Source organism: Protopterus annectens, chromosome 6.part0, assembly GCF_019279795.1.
Source record: "Protopterus annectens isolate FY-2018-M chromosome 6.part0, PAN1.0, whole genome shotgun sequence".
NCBI classification, from domain to species: domain Eukaryota; kingdom Metazoa; phylum Chordata; order Ceratodontiformes; family Protopteridae; genus Protopterus; species Protopterus annectens.
Window position 1 is genome coordinate 772,660,205 of NC_056737.1, and position 18,961 is coordinate 772,679,165.

General features: G+C 38.6%; 1 protein-coding gene across 1 annotated transcript in view; it reads left to right on the plus strand.

Moving 5' to 3' along the window:
* KIAA0586 (KIAA0586 ortholog) overlaps positions 1 to 18,961 on the plus strand; it is a 4,394,667-nt gene that overhangs the window by 3,031,968 nt on the left and 1,343,738 nt on the right. The window contains exon 17 of the mRNA XM_044074450.1: positions 13,509 to 13,625. Coding sequence (XP_043930385.1) covers positions 13,509 to 13,625 — 117 coding nt within the window. The remainder of the gene's footprint in view (positions 1 to 13,508; positions 13,626 to 18,961) is intronic.

Below are 18,961 nucleotides of genomic sequence, written 5' to 3' on the forward strand. Positions count from 1 at the left end.
AGTTTCTTATTTTCTTTGCCAATAGCTGTAAATATAATGCAAATAACAGAGGGGAAAGTGGACTCTCCTGCCTGGTTACTCTGCTCAAATACAACTTATCAGAGAGGAGCCCATACACTTCAGTTTTTTTGCCTACTATCCCTCATATAGCCTTCTGTTTCAACTTATTATTGTAAAAGGGAATGCAAATGTTTCTATTGTCCTACTCATAAAATCCTAGTTTATTTTATTGAATGCTTCCTTTGTATCAAGACCCACTAACAGCAGTGGTATTTTCTTACATTCTGCTTCCCTCTGGTTCATATTGCTCTATTAATGTTGTCAAATGTTTGTTTCCCCTCCACAAAACCACATTGATCCATATCTATCAATTTTTGAAGCATCTTTGTCATTCTTTTGGTTATTATAGAATTAAACACTTTATAATCATGATTTAAAATTGAAATAGACCTGTATAAATCTGTGTCTGATGGATCTTTGTTGTCTTTATGTATTACAGCCACCGCAACTTTCTTCCAGGATGTTGGTGCTTCCCTGTCTTTCAAAATACTGATAAAACCTTTCAGATCTTTATCAGTTTCTTCCTTGCTAGATTCCAAACTTCCTGAGCAATACTGTCTATTCCTGGAAACTTTCCTGCAGACTGATTTAATGCCACCATTTTCTCTCATTTTCTCTTACTTTAACTGTTCTATGTCTAATCTTGACATACTAAAATCTTCCATAAATATTTTCATTTGTGCTTTTTCTTGATTTCCACATTTCTCTTCTTTATATAGATTTTCATAAAATTTCCAAAGTATTTCTAATACCTCTACAGGATTTCTGGTTATTTTTCTAGTTAGAGGCTCCCTAAGTTTGGCAGCAACCCTTTCTACCTTCTATTGCCTAATGTCATTGTGTAAAAGTTTTTATGCTCTGGAGTTATCAAAAAACAGTTGTTTAACATCAATCTTTCTAAACTCGTGTATTAACCAGATACTATTATATTTTCTCTTTGGTACTCTGTAGTTGTGCCTCGTCTTGCTTTGTGAGAGCTCCCTTATTTAGCAATACTTTGACCTTTGTCAACCCCTGTAAATAATTCCTATTAATTCTTAACCATATCTCTTTCGCATTCCACTACCCATTCCTTAAATTCCTGTCTTCTTAACAGATAGCTGGGGAGAACCAGTGTCTCCCTGTATTTTTATGTTATTTATTGGCACATGATCTGAAATAGTTATTGGATGTGTGTTGAAGCTTTCAGTTAAAAGCACATGTTCTTGTGAAATATAATTTGTCTAGTCTAGCCCGGTTGTTGGGTCTTGGGGAATAAAATGTAAACTCCATCAAAGTTCCTACCACTGAATTCACGTGTTCCATACTAAATATTTTTTTTTACATTTCTTCAGAAATCTACCCTCTTTTGTTATATTTTTCTTTCTAGGTCCCCCAGATACATCCCTGCTGTTGCAAATGAAGTTCCAGTCCCCACCTATAAATAATATTCCCTGCTGAAATCTGGTTGTTTCTTCCAAAATTTTGTTAAGCTCCATAATAGCAGATCTGAAATAGTTTATTTCATTTGGTCTTCAGCTTGTGGGATACAGATCCGTATCGGATCCGAGCCGGCAACTTTTGCTAGTATCAGCTCCAAGCTCCAGACTCCTCCCCTTACCCATAATACACCTCCACTGCCTTCCATCCCCAGATCTCGTTTGCCACGATTTGCTTCACATCGTTTCTACTGAGCTCCAGCTAGCAGTGGGTTATTAAACTTCCTGTGAGTAGAAAAATGTTCTTGTTTTTCTCAGATTAGATTAGTATAGGTGCCCCTTCTCCTCCCCATCAATTGAGAAACATAAAAGTTTGTTGAATTTCCTTTATGTAAAGCTCTAAAAGTTTTTATATCCTTAGAAAAATTATGTTTCCTTTAGGGGTAGTACAACTTTAATGGTTTTAATTGTTCTCTAATTTGTTTTATTGTGCTTTGTTATAGGTTGGCTGTGTCATGTGGTTTCTAGTTCTTACTATAAGAATTGTAAATTTTATTCATAAATGTATTATACAACACTGAGGAAGGGTCTTTTTTCCCGAAAGCTTTGTTACTTTTTAATAAAAAGTGAATTTTCATCTCATTCGTGTTTGGATAGATTGGTTTTCTTCTCTGAATAGAGAAGATTTAAACCGTGGTTACAGCAGTATATCTATTAGTGGTCACCTTATTGGTTTCCCAGGAGGTTCACTCCCCTTTGGCGTTTGATGTAGAAAGGGTGCTGTCCATTGGATCGAGACCACTGACTGCCCCCTCAGACTCCTCCCAGACCCCCTTGGCTCTGTCTACAGTCCCCATTGTCTTACCAGAGGGATAGCCCATGCTCAAAGAGCCCCAGAAGGTTCCCCCCGAGGAACAAATGGCTTGCGAGCGCCCCCAGAGAGCCCCACCGGAGATGTGCCTCGCAAGGATACGTGCAAGAGGAGGCACTTGGACTCCCCCGTGTCCCTCAAAAAGGACATGGATTTAGATGATGGAGAGGGTTCCCCAAGATCACCTCCCGAGGATGTCTCCTTTGGGGACATCATGGAGATCCTGCGCCAGCGGGGATGTTGGTCTGCTCCCAAACCTTCTTCAGTTGAGTCTGTGTTCCTGGAGGCTTTTGGCATGGGCCCGTCTACTTCCTGGGTGTCCTCTCCCGCAGATCCTTTGGTGAATTTGGTCACCTCGCGGGCATGGAAGGATCCGGACACCATGGAGCCTATCCCTAAGTGACCCGATAAAATCTTAAGCACCCCTCATTGATAGACCATCCTGGAAAAAGGGCTCGCCCATGGATGCTATGGTGGTAGCAGCAGCCACTAAGAAGGAACTTGCCCAGGAGAGTTCCTCAGTCCACCTTCCTGACCAAGAGTCACGGATGATGGACCACCTAGGGAAGCAGGTGTACACTTCAGCTACCTTTTCGATCAGGGTGCTGAATTATTTGGCTCATGTCACTAGAATGCAATGCGACCTAGTAAAGGAGCTGGAGGAGTCTCCCCCCACGTCCAAGTCGCAGGAGGACAAGGCTTTGTTCTCCACGAGGATGGCCCACTCTAAAAGCGGTATCTAATACATCCTCTCCCATGCTATGGAAAGAGTGGCTTGGGGGGGGCTGGGTCCAGCTTGTCCATGAGGCGTAACTCCTGGCTCAGGTTATGTCAGTTTCTGAACCTTTCAAGGTGTCGTTTGTCAATGCCCCTTATGACGGTTCTACACTCTTTGGTAAGACCGTCAGGGAGACATTAGTCCAGAGTGAGAAGGATGGGAAGACACTGAAATTGCCCCATTCTGGCCTTGCCAGGTATGGTTTCCCTTCCTTTGGTCTCACCTTCTGGCTCCACCTTGGATCCTAGATCCCATTCAGGATTTAATTTCACACCCTTCGGGGGTGCCTCATCCGAGTCTGGACAGCCTGAAGCTCACAGCTTGGCTGCACCAGTTCCCGTAATTGCTAGGACTCCCACACTACCCTCCTTAGTTAGATTTATTTTGGTAGCTGCTCATAAGTCTTCGACCAGGAAGGTTTATCACAGCAAGTGGAAACATTTTTCCTTCTGGGCCTCTCAAAGGAGTTTAGACCCTTTCGTGGCCCCTATTTCCACCATTCTTGATTTTCTAGCTGATATTTTCCAGCACGGAGCTAGTTCTTCTACTGTCAAAGTTCATTTGCCTGCCATTTCTCATTTTCATGTGGGCGAGAAGTCTGCCTCCTTAGCCTCTTCCAGACTGTGTAAAGCCTTTATCAAAGGCACCTTTTTGTTACGCCCCCCCCTCCCCGGTCAAGGATCCTATTCCCCCATGAGGCCTTATTATGGTTCTTCAAGCTTTGGTCCCTCTGCCTTTCGAGCCTGCCATAACTGCAGATCTGAAATTTTTATCTTGGAAAACAGCTTTTCTGGTGGCTGTTCTGCAAGAAGGGTTTCAAAATGACAGGCCTTGTCCATCAAAATTCCATATATGATTTTTCACAAAGACAAAGTTTCCCTTCGTACCAATCCATCCTTTCTTCCTAAGGTGGCATCACCAGTCAATATCAGCCAGACTATTAATTTGCCTGTGTTTTTTCCTAATTTTACGAACAAAATGGAATACAAACTCCACATGTTGGATGTTCATAGACAGTTACGATTCTATTTACACAGGACAAAAAATTTCCGTAAATCTGATCGTTTGTTTCCTTCTATAAACCCTTTTTGGGGAACCTATCTCTAAGGTCACTATAGCCAGATGGATCTCTTCATGCGTCCTGCAGGTCTATAAGGACAGAGGCATGTCTCCTCCAGGTCAGGTAAAAGCTCATTCCACTAGGTATATGGCTACGTCTGCGGCTTTTTGGTCTAGGGTGTCTTTGGATGACATTTGTTCTGCAGCTACTTGGTCCTCATCTCATACATTTATTTCTCATTACAAATTGGATTGGACTTCCAGAAGGAGAGCATCCTTTGGTGCTCCGGAATATCCTTCCATGAGGGCCTCCCAGGCGTTTTAGTAGCTGGGGACTGTGTCCCACAGGTTGAACACCAAATGAAGTAAACTACTTCAGATAAATAAGTTATGTACTCACCATAACGTTCCATCTGAGTAGTTGTACTTCATTTGTCTTCAACCGTCCCTCCCTCCTGCCCCCAGACCTTGGTGCATGATCAGCCTACGGGCTGCAGTATAGGTCACAAGTATATTTATCAGGTTGGGTTCTCAGTATAAGTTCAGCAAACTCAATCTGGGGATGGAAGGCAGTGGAGGTGTATTATGGGTAAGGGAAGGAGTCTGGAGCTGATGCTAGCAAAAGTTGCTGGCTCAGATCCGTATCCTACAGGTTGAAGACAAATGAAGTACAACTACTCAGATGGAACATTATGGTGAGTACATAACTTCTTTTTTGGGTGGAATATAAGTACATGCCATCGTAATATTCCTCCCTTGCCAGTAGACCCATACTACCACAAATTTACCATTATTATCTTTTTTCCCTCTTCTGTCACTATTGGATCTCTTCTAGCAATTTGCATAAGTACTCACCTTTTCCTTTGTCATTGATATTCTACTGAATATTCATCCTGGAATCCTTTCTTTGTCAAATTCACATGCACACTTTTTACATGTGTCTCTCCTGTAGCATTGCTGTTTGCTTTCTTCATTTTTTAATATAACTCAATACTTTTACCTTTTTGTCTGTACCTGTGAGGTTATTAACATTCCAAAATAATATGGATAGTGTTGCCATTATGATAAAATTTTGTTATTCCCGCTTATATTATTATATATATATATATATATATATATATATATATATATATACAGCTTTTCTAAATGTCTGTTTCTAGCTTTTGTGTTGCATGCACTCATAATGTTTGGCAGTTTAATCCTTTATGCAGTTATTTCTTGTCATCTCCATTTTTAATCTATGTCATGGGTTACAAGACTTTTTTCAATTTAAACCTTCAAGCAAAAAAACAAAACAAACACACCCCAAGAACACCCCCATAATATATTAACAGAAAAACATACAAAACTGTATACATCTTCAAGTAATGAAGTTTAATCTTCCTGATAGGAACAGTTGTTTGAAATCGACAGCTGCACCCACAAGCATTATCTAACCTAAAATTAAAGTTAGCTATGCTAAAGTGCATGTTATAGGCTATGCTAATACTTACACGAATTGCTATCTGTTCTTGTCTTATCTTTATTCCCCTCCCAGATGTGAAAAACAGCTTGCATTACTTCATAAAATATTAACATTCAGCCTTGGGAAATAGTGCAGTGGCTGTCTTTAAATAAAGCTGAATTATAGACTGTTCTAGCAAAGCTACTGTTTCTTATTCACTTCCAATATTTTCAGACTTTGTTTTTTTACTAAGCTGGTTGCCCTTGTAACATTTAATTTTATGTTTCTCTCAGTAGACAATGTCCAGAACCCTTGATTTATTGCTTTCATCTGCAGTCAGTTTGTCTTCATGGAAACATAAAAACATAATATACATTTCCTTCGGCTGCAGACTTCTCGACTCATCCTGAACAGTTTTTTGCTAAAGGAAAACTATTTACTACATTCACAGTGTTCTTGCGTGTCTGAAGCCTGCTTGCCCACACCAAAAAAATTCTATTAGATTAAGCCAGATGTATTAATCTAGACATTTGCCCACACAAAAACAAAAGAAAACACCTCAACTCTACATGTGTTAATAATCAGTGCATTTTACACCCCATCCCCTACCCCAAAAGCCCAGGATTATATCTTATTGACTTAAACATACTTTTTACAGCCTTTCTTCTCTTTTTACATTGTAATGCCTACATTATGTAAAACTAAAAATTTAAAAAGTACTTGTTTACTTTAGTATCTTTACCATGTGCAAAAGTCACTGAAAAATGCTTTATTGTATAGCATGAGATTTATACCATTAAATGTTTTATACAAATATTGTTAAGACCAAAAATTGTTTGACTTACATTTAGTCTTTCTTTCTTTCTCTTTTAGGGTCCTTCCAAACCTTAATGTCATAAAGTTGGGGGTATATGCCTTTCAGTCCCCTCTCAAGTTTAACCAAGTCAGCAAAAGTCCAGTCTTTCTGGACCAGTTTTTCTTGTAAAGCCATACTGCAGAAATGTGACTGATGCTTTATATTCTCGCATTTATTCACTAATTTCAGTGTTGCTGGTCTACTTCCTGTTCATTTCTATTTCCCAGTCCCAGACTCTGGTTAAAGTCCAAAGTACTCCCAGTTCTTTTAGTCAACTCCTGTGCTATTTTCTGTTTTTCAAACATTTGCCTTTGGACTGTTAGAAAAGATTTCACTAGCAAAGTCTCTCTATGAGCTTAATTATCAGAAGAATGAGAAGCAGAGTCCCCTTCTGTTTGATGGCCTTTTTGTTGAACAGACTTTTGTATTTCCTCCTTAGCCTGTTCTGCATCAAAAAGTGACTTTGATCCTACAAGAAAAAAATATTCTGAAGTCAGCTGGATACAGCAGCTAGAATCTCACATCTGCCTCTTGACATTCCCTGATTGCTGGGATACATTTGCTTTTCTTCTGCCTGGTATACATAGAATAATAATTTTCCACAAACATGCTGCTGTCATCAAATTTTAATACTTTACCCTGCTGCCATAGTTTTGTCAAGATCTACTTTCTGCTGGTATTATTGCATATTTACTAATATTGGTCTTGGCTGTTTTCTCATTCCTAAATTTGAAACATGCACTCAATGTGCCCAGTCTAGTTATACATTTTTGTTTTTTCATAAAATTAATACAGTCTGTTCCTTCTAGTTTCTCTGGTGTAGCAGAAAACCTCAGGCTTTCTCTGTGCACTGTTTCTTCTAACTGTACTATTTTTTTTAAATATGTCTTCTTGAGAAACCTCATACTCAGCCAGTCTTAATTTCTAGCTCTGAAGTTCTCAGTTTTAACTCTTCTTAGTAGCTAGTTAATCCTTTGTCCATTTTCAAGCCTTTTTTTATTTGAGTTATGTTTCGTCAATGTGTTATGTTAATCACCTTCCATTAAGTTACTAGAAGCCATATCTTGAACCAAAGTAGCTTCAATTGCTTTTTGCTAAACAGATGCTAGATGCTTCCTAGCCAGTGTTTTATCTTTACATTTTCTGTTTTTTTTGTTTGTTTTTTTCAGGTTCTTCAAATTTCTTCTTTGCTTGCTTCCAGGCAGTGCACTTACTAGCCAGTAACTGAATTTTACCCAGATATTTTCAATGGTACTCTTTTTTCCTCAATTTCTGATTCCACTGTGAAAGAGCTAAAATTAAACTGTTGATCAGTGTGCAGCCTCCTTTGAAATTCCACATAATTAATAAAAACAGTAACATCAAAAAAATATTTCTAATAATTTCAACTTTAGCAAGTATAAATAAAAACACACAAATCCTGTATAAAAGAAGGAATCTGTTTTCTTTACATATTTTTCTTTGTTTAACACCTTTATTGAATTGTCAGTTGTGACACAGGCAAATTTACATTTATACAAAAGTAATCAAATAGTATAAGATTAACATTAACAAACATACTTTACATATATTGCTATATACCGTGTAACCTAAGCAGTATTACATAAATGATTCAATTCCTACCCCTTTTTTTAAACAAGAAACATCTTTATTAAATCATCACTTACAACATAAGCAATCATACATTTATATAAATGAAAATGAACCACACCAACACAATCCTAGTTGCAATCATTTTACATCACAAACCATACTGACACACTACCAGTTGCAAACATTATACATCACTTATAATCTGCCTAATGATTTCCAGTCAAATGTTACATAGCTCATTTAAGTCCTGCCTTCCTTTAAACGTCATTCCTCCCCTGTATGTATTGTTCCTACAATTCACATTTTTTCCTATGAAGTTTGCTCCTACCCTTTTCTAAAGATCTCAGTTCCATTTTTTATCTCTGTTACTATATTCACTGCTTCTAATATAGTTGGTTTAGATACTGATTTCCATTTTCTAGTAATTACTTTTTTGGCAGCCACCATAATTAGACACAGCAAAGTATTACCATGTCTAAGCAATTCTGATTCTATATCGTAGCTCAGAAAAATCATCTGCCTCCTCACACCAATCCACTTACCCAGCATCTCCAACAGTGCATCCCGCAGGGAATGCTTAAAGTTCGCCAACCTACTGCACTCCCAGAAAGTGTGTTCCCAAGTACCTATTTCTTCTTTAAATATTTTCTTAACTTTATTATCTGTCATTAAGGCTAAACATTCTGTCTTACATATTCCTGTAGCTATTATTAGTCAGTAAAATCGGTTAACTAAATGCCCATACAAAAAGCTGAATTCATCACAAGAGATAACATTATCACTTAGCAAATTTATTAGCTCACAGTCAGTCATTTAAATGCTTTCAAAATATCAGACATGAACTTTTTTTTTTATAACTACTTTTGCTCACTTGCTCATTCTCTTATGATAATGCAATGTTTTCAAGTCAAAGAGGGGAAGCGAAATAGGTTGCCAGGTCTTTCTTCTATGTCACACATTGAAATACTCACACATGCAAACAGTTTAGACTCCCCAATCCACCTTACTGCATTTCTTTAAAATGAAGGAGGAAAATGCAGCACTAAGAAGAAACTCATGCAGACTCCAAACACAAGGCACCCGAGCCAAGAAGCAAACTGGCTTTCCTCTGATAACAAATTAGAGAATCCTATTTCATAATTAATGCAATTCACAGCCAACAGCCCAGCTCCTTTACCAGCTTTCAAAAATGTAACTTTAGTTATTACTTTCATTTTGGTTCAGTAAACACTGTCTTCTCATAATGTTTAATCATAGCCTCACCTCAGGCTTCATGCCCACTGAGTGGCGCACAGCTACAGTTATCCCGCTCCACAAGGGAGGATCCACCTTGGATCCCGGGAACTACCGTCCCATCAGTCTGACAAGCCTGATTTGCAAGGGCATGGAACGCATTATCATGGAACTTATAAACAAAGACATTGGCAACCTTCAAACACTAAGACCCCACCCAGTTTGGGTTTGTAAAGGGTCGATCTTGTCTCCTGAATCTGATTGACTTCTTCGAATCAGTCTCCAGAGCTGTGGATGAGGGTAAGGCAGCCCACACAGCCTATCTGGACCTCGCCAAGGCCTTTGACACCATCCCCCACTCTGGAATCATAGATAAACTTACTAAGCTGGGCATAAATCCCTATGTCACTCGATGGTTTGCTAACTGGCTTACTGACAGAACCCAGACAGTAAAAGTAGCCGACTCCAAATCCAGCTCCAGACAAGTGACAAGTGAAGTACCTCAGGGTTCAGTCCTGGGACCACTCTTGTTTGGCATCTACTTCTCTGAAGTACAGGCCAACACTAAGGGACTCTGGCTAACAAAGTTTGCAGATGACTGCAAACTGGGAGCCATTATTGAATCCCCAAATGATGTGGATATTCTACAAAAGGGCCTTACAGAAACAGATGCCTGGTGCCAGAGCCATGGGCTCAAGCTTAATGCCAAGAAATGTATAGTTATCCCCTTTGGAAAAAAAAAACATGTACCCATGAATTACCACATAGGTGGCAGGACACTAAACATCGAAAGTGTGATGAGAGACTTAGGGACACAGGTGGACAGTGGTCTCACTTTCGATAACCACATTGCCACAGCAGTCAGGAAATCCTTCTATGTGGCACACCTCATCACTAAGGGCTTTTCATCCAGAAAAAAGGAGGTCATTGTGTCACTGTACTCATCCCTCATTAGACCCATTGTAGAGTTTAATGCCCCATTTGGTATGTACCTCACAAGACATCTGTAACAGCTTGAAAGGCCAAAGAAATACCTCACTAAAAGAATCACAGGCCTAAAGCAGATGCCATATACTGACCGTCTAAAAAAACTCCAGCTATACTCTGTGGCATATCGTCTACTCAGAGGCGATCTCTGCTTAACATACAAGGCCATGTCAAACCCTGAGCTGTTGGACATGCTCCACTTAAAGAAATCCCAATCCCTCAGAGCCACACGCTCCAGGGATCTAAACCTTGTCATCACAATGAACAAAACATGCTGGAGGGATAGGTTCCTGACTCAGAGACTCCCCATACTCTGGAATAGACTGCCCATACATATCAAGCAGAGTGCCTCTTTGGCCCTCTTCAAAAGGAACCTTAATGATTGGATGGGAGATAGGAAATTCACCCCGGGGATCATGTCAGTCGCCCTGCTAGACAGGAGCCTGGAGAAGTAAATATTGTGGGAAAAAATATCCAGGGAATAGTTATGGCTAGGCTTGCATAGGCTCTAGGGCCGATAGCCTAGTACCAACCTATGAACCTATAATTCAGGTAAAAATGGGTTTCTAGAAGTATTCCTTTTTAACAGAATTCTGTTTGGTAACAAATCACTTATCTTCTTGTTACCAAATACCCAGTTCTAATTAAGTTTCTGTATAAATAAACAAAACTCTGTTAAAGTCTCAATCACATCTGCTCATTTAGTACTACAAAGGGCACATCATAATGCAAAATATTCTTCCTCTTCTTTCCCCTGTTGTTGCATTTAATCATATCCTTCTGTCTATGATCATCAAAGGACCTGTTTGGGAATTGACACCAATTCTTAGAAAATCCTTCTTACATTTCCTGTTTCTGCCTTACCAGAATGTGATTGGATTCCTAAAGTATCTATGTTTCTTTGCTGTTATACTTTCTGATCCGTGTAGCACTGAAACTGGGTCAGATTTTCTAAAAAAGTAGATTCTGATGTAGTATTCAAAGAAGCTTCTACCCTGACTATATATTTTTGGAAGAAGCATCTTTAAAGTTACTGGTGTAGGCTGAGACATTTGCTTAATTTTCTTACTTCTTTCTTTCCATATTTTCAAGTACTTTTCTATAGGTATTTCTCATTAAATAAGTTCATATTCATCTCTAAATTTAATTTTATCATTTAAATTTGTAGTATGCGTCCTCGTTCCTTTACCCCCAAAACAACCATCCTCTTTCTGAATTCTCAGTCTGAGGTTTGATAGTTACAAAGGTTAAATAAATAATGACCTCAGTGATTTGTTTCTGCTGGTGCTTATAGACATATATACTCACTCCTGGCAAGCCATATCAATATATATTACCATTTAACAGTGATCATCATAATTGTCTGTTCTTTTACATACAGCCATATGTCTTACCACCAAAAGGATACCCACTTTCTGTGTATCTCTCTGATATTAGATTGTGCAAGAAGTGAAAGAAAAACTGGCCTAAGTAAGGTATTTCATCTTGCTGCCCTAACAAGATGACCACTTGTAAGTGCCCTTTGCTTTAACCCACATGGTATCCCTCAAACAGCTGTTTCTAGTGATCATATCTGATGTATGACCACCAGGAAGCAGCAGACATAATGACCACAGTAATCTACTTCAGGTTGCCGCTACAGCCTTTTCCAATGTCACTAAAATGATCACTGAATTAAACTTTAAAACAAAATGCTGTGTGGATAGTGAACATTGTCATCACTGTCCACAGATAATTCCTGGTTGCCTGCTAGGAATTCAGAAGAGCTTAACTGCATATAATGCCTGCTGCAGGCCAACCACAGTCTTGCTTTCACTTTACAAACTCCCTGCACTAGAGCCTAAACCCGCTTGAGTTACAGCTGATTGACAGAAGTAATAAATTTTCCAGCTAGTAGAATAAGGTATGTATTTTTGTCTAGAAGCATGTAACTATAGGATATTGATTTGCATAATTTCTAGCTCTATAAGACAAAAACACAGATGTTGTTCTTCCAGATTGGCAGAGCTGTGAGCAACTGAGAAAACTTTGGAGGGCATATTGTGTCCCTTTGGCCAGGGTTTAAATAACCCTGTATAATACGTTCTTTCTCATAGGTTAGACACATACAATTCCACTGCCACTGGCAAAGCAAATCACTAACTTTTCAAACTGTGCTCAAATGGCAACAGTAGACCTTCACTTTCTTGTGTAGATTGCCTCCCTTACTCTAAGAACAACCACTTTTTGACTGGGTGACCTCTGATGTTTGACTGTGATTGAGTGAAAATGTTCTGGCCACAGTAATAATGTTAAGCTTATTACATACGCACACTGACAAGCCTGATTGAGAGGCATTTGCCTCCTCATTAACAAGTGTAGTGTCACTCTTACTGGGTACAGCAATTGTTAAACTGTGATTGAGTAAATACAGTGTTCCTTGCCATTCAGTATCCACACAGCCTGCCTCCCAACCGTGTCCAAAATAATTGCTTTATGATTATGTTCACATTTGATATTTGACTGCAATCATGCGAAAAAAATGATGGCAAAAGTAATATGTTTTAACTGTTAACATTCCCAGATTGTAGTACCTTTCCATGACAAGCCATACTTAAGATAGTTTAACAGTAGTCAAGTAAATTTAATGCCCTTTACCTTTAATAGCCTCACTCACACCAAGAGTATGTTTAAAAAAGTACATTTATAATGTTAATTTAAGGAAATGTAAAGCAGACATGGTCTAGTAAATTTTTTTCAGAGGGTTTGAAAGCTGGAGGTATGTATCTGCAGATACAAGAGACCATTATGCTGTCTGTGTCATACCTCTCAGACTATAAATAACTTCTGAGTGTCTGAGCATCAGATTTATTTTACTGCTTATTTCTTGTATATTACTTGTTGTATGGTGCTATGATGTCTTATTTTGAGGTACCTAGCACTGTAGTCATATATAGGTGTTTTTTTTTTTTTACTTGGGATATTGCCATGACACCATATGCTCTGCAATGAGAACGACAGGCGAGTATCACATTAATTTAACTTCTTGCATGTGATGTACTATTTGGGTTTGCTGTTCCAGCAGTCCTTAACTTCTTGATACATTTATATAAAGGTTGGTGGTTTAGATACAGGCTTAGATATTTGAAAGTGCTTGCCATCTTTTATTGCTGTAGCATGTACAAGATTGTAATCTTGCAAGTCAACAAGCTGTGTCTTTTTGTATCTAGGTTTTGCCAAACGTAGATATTGACAGTATTACAAGTGGTAGCAGTGATGTTAGTAAGAGATCTCCGAGTCCTTCAAGACAGGCACCAACACTCCCTCCTGCACAGACTGTGATACAGGTATTATGTGTTTTTGTATTCAATATTTATTTTCCTGAACTTCCTCTCCTTTGTCTGAATCTAACTGCTTGACTGATGAAATCAGCATGAACATATTTCCCAGTGGGGCTATATTTTTCAAGACATTTGGAGTTATATTTACTTTGTTTTTACTGGGATAATCTGTTTTATATGGTTTTCTGCCTAATTATGGCTGTGGCGACCCCTAATCGGGAAAAGCCGAAAGACACAACAACAACAGTGCTGCTCAAGTACCAACTGTTCCTGCTGCAGTTATTTGAATATTGTTAACTGAGAAAGCCAAAAGCCACATGAGCATACACACGCATGCACACACACACCAGACTTGAGTTCCAACTGCAGTTCAAGCAGATGGATAAATGCATAGTATATATGTGTGTGTGTGTGTGTGTGTGTGTGTGTGTGTGTGTGTGTGTGTATTATTAGTACAATTTTATCATCATTTTTTGAGGGCAGCATTTATAGATTGATCCTTGTATCAGTTTATTAGTCTGACAAATTAGCTAGCACTTTGACAAAGCAGAAGCAATCTCAAAATCAAACCTAATAGGATTCCTTTTGCAGTTGTTAAATTAGAACCCCCTTCTTATACCTAAATTACATTTCCTACAAAAATGGCATGTATCTTGCCTCAGTTTTCATTCATGAGTCTGAAAAAATAGTCATGCAACAGAAACATATCCATTTTGGTTCCAAGATTTTCACCTCACACCTACAAATATATGTGTATAAATGTATATACATACATACATACATACATATATATATATACAGAGAGAGAGAGAGACAGACATATGCAGACGTGCATGCAGTAACTCCACATTTGCACATCTTGACCACAGGGTAATCTCCACAAGTGTATTATCGTCAGCCAGACCTGGACTAAATGAAGCACAGATCAACATGTTGTGAGTTTAATGGATTGTGACATCTGATACTGCTGACAATAAACTGTGAAGCTGAACAACAGATCTGCAACCACACATATACACACACATACACACACATATATATGGATGTGTGTGTGAGTGCTTATATGTATACATATATATGGTTCTGCTGCAATAAGTCAACACGTCACAATGTTGACAGCAAGAGCATCGACCATAAAAGGTCGACATACAGAAGGTTGATGGCTGTGATAGATTGACAGTCCCTGGAGGAGAGAATATTCCCTTTCCCTGAGGATTGTATGATCTTGATGTCCATAAATATGATTAGCTGGGGGTGTCAGGATTAACACTGTTAGTTTCTTTTTTGTTGGTTGCATGCGGTGAGTTTTTTGCTCGCACATGCACAGTTGAGTATCTGTGTTTTCTGTAGTCAATCTTTTGCAGTCACCTTTCCTACTGTCGACATTGTGGTGTCAAAATCCCCCATACGCACACATATATATGCATACATACACACACACACACCCATACACATATATGACATGTGTGTGTCTATGGATCCCCTTCAAAGGATCAAAATTTCAGAACATTGAACCTCTGATCATCGAAGATCAGAGGATCGAAGTTTTGAAATATTGAACCTTGTGAGTGGAAATTGCCATAAAGTGCAGAACGGGAACTTTACCATTCTTTTCACTGTAGTGCGATCTCAGAGTTGGTATATTTAAGTAGCAGGAGGGTTGGGGGCACGGGGGGCTTCACCCCTGTAAAAATGTGAAATAAGAATTTTTCACATTTTAGAATTTTTTTTCATTGGTTCAATATTTTAGAACTTTAATCCTCTGGTCTTCGATGATCAGAGGTTCAGTGTTCTGAAATTTTGATCCTTTGAAGCAGATCCATAGAGATATATCACACACACACACACACACACACACACACACAGACACACACACACAGACACACACACACACACACACACACACACACACACACACACACACACACACACACACCTAAATCAACCCCCTTACCTAATTCTAACTCTATATTCCTAAGCTGCAAATACTTAACACAGACATTCCCATCTTTACGGCAACCCCACTTACCTCCGTCGGCAACACACACATTTAATACTTTTGAATGTGCGGCAAAATGATCCATCCTGTAATTTAGAAAACAAATGCATGTTTGCTAGATTGCAAAGGAAACATTTTATACATTATATATATATATATATATATATATATATATTCACAAAAGAATTTTCGACTCCAGTACAGGAATCCACAAGATGAATAGTAAATGTCAACCACAGTGTTCAAGTAAAACGGCAATGAGACACAAACCAAGAACCCGTTGCAAGTGTAGGCAAAAACCAAGACACACTGCGAGTAAAATAAATAAATAAAATAGATGATTTATTCCACCACGAAACAGCAAAAAACACTTGGACTTCCAATTATAAGTAAATTTGAGAAAATCAGAACTCGTGTTCAAATGTGCCATGAACTCCGTTACACTTTCTTCGTCACCCCGCCATAGGATAAGTAAATCATCAAGAAACCTGTTATAAAGTAGAATGTTTTCAACATAGCTCGAATTAAATATATTTTCTTTCTCCCATGCTAAAAGGACCAGATTTGCAAATACTGGGGCGCAACACGCCCCCATTGCCACCCCAGTTTGCTGTCTATACACTTCACCTTCAAATGTTAAAAAATTGTTCTCTAGAACAAGCCCCATTAATCCATAACAAATCTCCAGTTTACTCAAATCAAAACTGGAGCTCGAGAAAAGACTATCATAAAAAAGTTTGAGGCCAGCTTGGTGGGGGATGACAGAAAACAGGTTGATGACATCAATTGTCAGAAACCCAAAACTGTTAATATCCACCATATCAACCGCACTCAGTCTCTCTAGACAGTGCCATGAGTCTTTCAGTATATGGCCTGCATCTAATATGGCCTTCTTGCAATGCAGGTCAACATATGAAGCCAAGGGTTCAGTCTTCGAACCCTTTGCAGAAACAATAGGTCGAAACTGAAGGTGGTCAGTACCCTTATGCACCTTTGGTATACCAAAAAAATTTGGCATTTTTGGAAATTTTACCACAAGGTAATGGTACTCTTCCTCAGTAATGACACCTTGAAATAGGCTATCCAAAAGGTACAAATCAATCCTTTTGTATGCCACATTAACCTCATGTCTGGAGACTCTACAATATGTACTAACATCCCCCAACATTTCCATCATCTGACCAGTGTAGTCAATGCTGTACATAATCACCATCCCCCCACCCTTGTCCGGTCTCATACATCTATGCTGTCCTGAAGAACTAAGGTCGTGAAGTACATCTCTTTCATCCTGGGATAAATTGTCATCATGACTGGTCCTTTGTCCACAAATTTTCCTTAACTCATGTTCAACAACATTCTCAAAAACAACAAGTTCCCTGCACTGAGGTGGCATAAACACACTCCTTCTTTTTAACAACGTGGTGTTCTGCCCTTCCCCCCGATCCATTACACCCAATTGACTCCCAGAAAAATACATTTTTAAATTTAATTCTCTTATATAAAGTTTCAAATTTTTCAATAACTGTGTTACATCCAACCTAAAACTAGGTACAAATTTGTCACCCCTACTGAACAATTCAAAGTATGAGTCATTCAAAACAAGTTCAGTGTAATTGTAAATGATGAAACCTTTTTCTTTAACAATAGAATGTTTCATCCCCTCAAAAGGTATCGATGTTCCCTCCACTGTAGTCCCAATATGCATACAAGTTTCACAGTCAATAACACTAGACACCTCCTGACCAGTATCTATTGAACTCGCTTTTCCAAATGATATTTCACTGTCCCTGTCGTCCACAATTTCCTGAATAATGTCACAACCTTCATTCAAAACATTGTCATGTTCAACAAGTACATTAACACAACCTTCGTCCAAAACATTGTCGTGTTCAACAAGTTCATTAACACAATCATCTTGAAACAATGAATCAACTGTATTGTTTGCAACTTGATCTTTTACCCCCCCAAAAACACCATTGTCACAAATAATACATTCTTGTGTTTTGTTACAACCAATGAGGGCGTCAACATCGTTGCAAACATCAAAATTGACAAAACATTCACAATTGTCCAGTTGAGTTAATAATTTCTCCTCGTCCCCCTCGGACTCCTCTGCTGAAACGAATTGTGGTTCTGCCCCTTGTTCTGAAGCCTCTCCGACCTCCGAGGCAAAATCGGTTCTTCTAAAAAAATATCATTACCTTCATTTTCGTCAATTCCTTCCTGGTTGGACCGGTAGGAATCGACCATAATGTGTGTCCTGACCATGGCATTGCATCCCGGTGGATAAGCAACCCCATTTTGATAGTCAGAACTATCTCTTTTAAGTTTTTTGTTCTTTATAGCGACGTTTTTCCTAACAAAAACCTCAACATTCCTAATGACCCTTTCGAAATGATTTTGTTGCTGATGAAACAGTAAATCAGCCGTGATACTACTGTCAAGAACTACTATCTCATCATGCAATTTACTGAGCTTAACATCATTGTTGCGTAAAATGATATCTAACAGCTCCATACCTGTCCGTTGGTATAACTCCGTTAATTCCTGATATGCCTTAGAACCAGTTTCAACGCCAGTTGGTAGTTTCCAAAGGCGTAAACCTTTTGGAACTTGCTTCATTTCTTTGGATTTAGATAAGAACAAGCTATCGAGCTTATAGATTGATCCTTGTATCAGTTTATTAGTCTGACAAATTAGCTAGCACTTTGACAAAGCAGAAGCAATCTCAAAATCAAACCTAATAGGATTCCTTTTGCAGTTGTTAAATTAGAACCCCCTTCTTATACCTAAATTACATTTCCTACAAAAATGGCATGTATCTTGCCTCAGTTTTCATTCATGAGTCTGAAAAAAAAGTCATGCAACAGAAACATATCCATTTTGGTTCCAAGATTTGCACCTCACACCTACAAATATATGTGTATAAATGTATATGCATACATACATACATATATATATATATATATATATATATATATATATGTATATATACAGAGAGAGAGAGAGAGACAGACATATGCAGACGTGCATGCAGTAACTCCACATTTGCACATCTTGACCACAGGGTAATCTCCACAAGTGTATTATAGTCAGCCAGACCTGGACTAAATGAAGCACAGATCAACATGTTGTGAGTTTAATGGATTGCGACATCTGATACTGCTGACAATAAACTGTGAAGCTGAACAACAGATCTGCAACCACACATATACACACACATACACACACATATATATGGATGTGTGTGTGAGTGCTTATATGTATACATATATATGGTTCTGCTGCAATAAGTCAACACATCACAATGCTGACAGCAAGAGCATCGACCATAAAAGGTCGA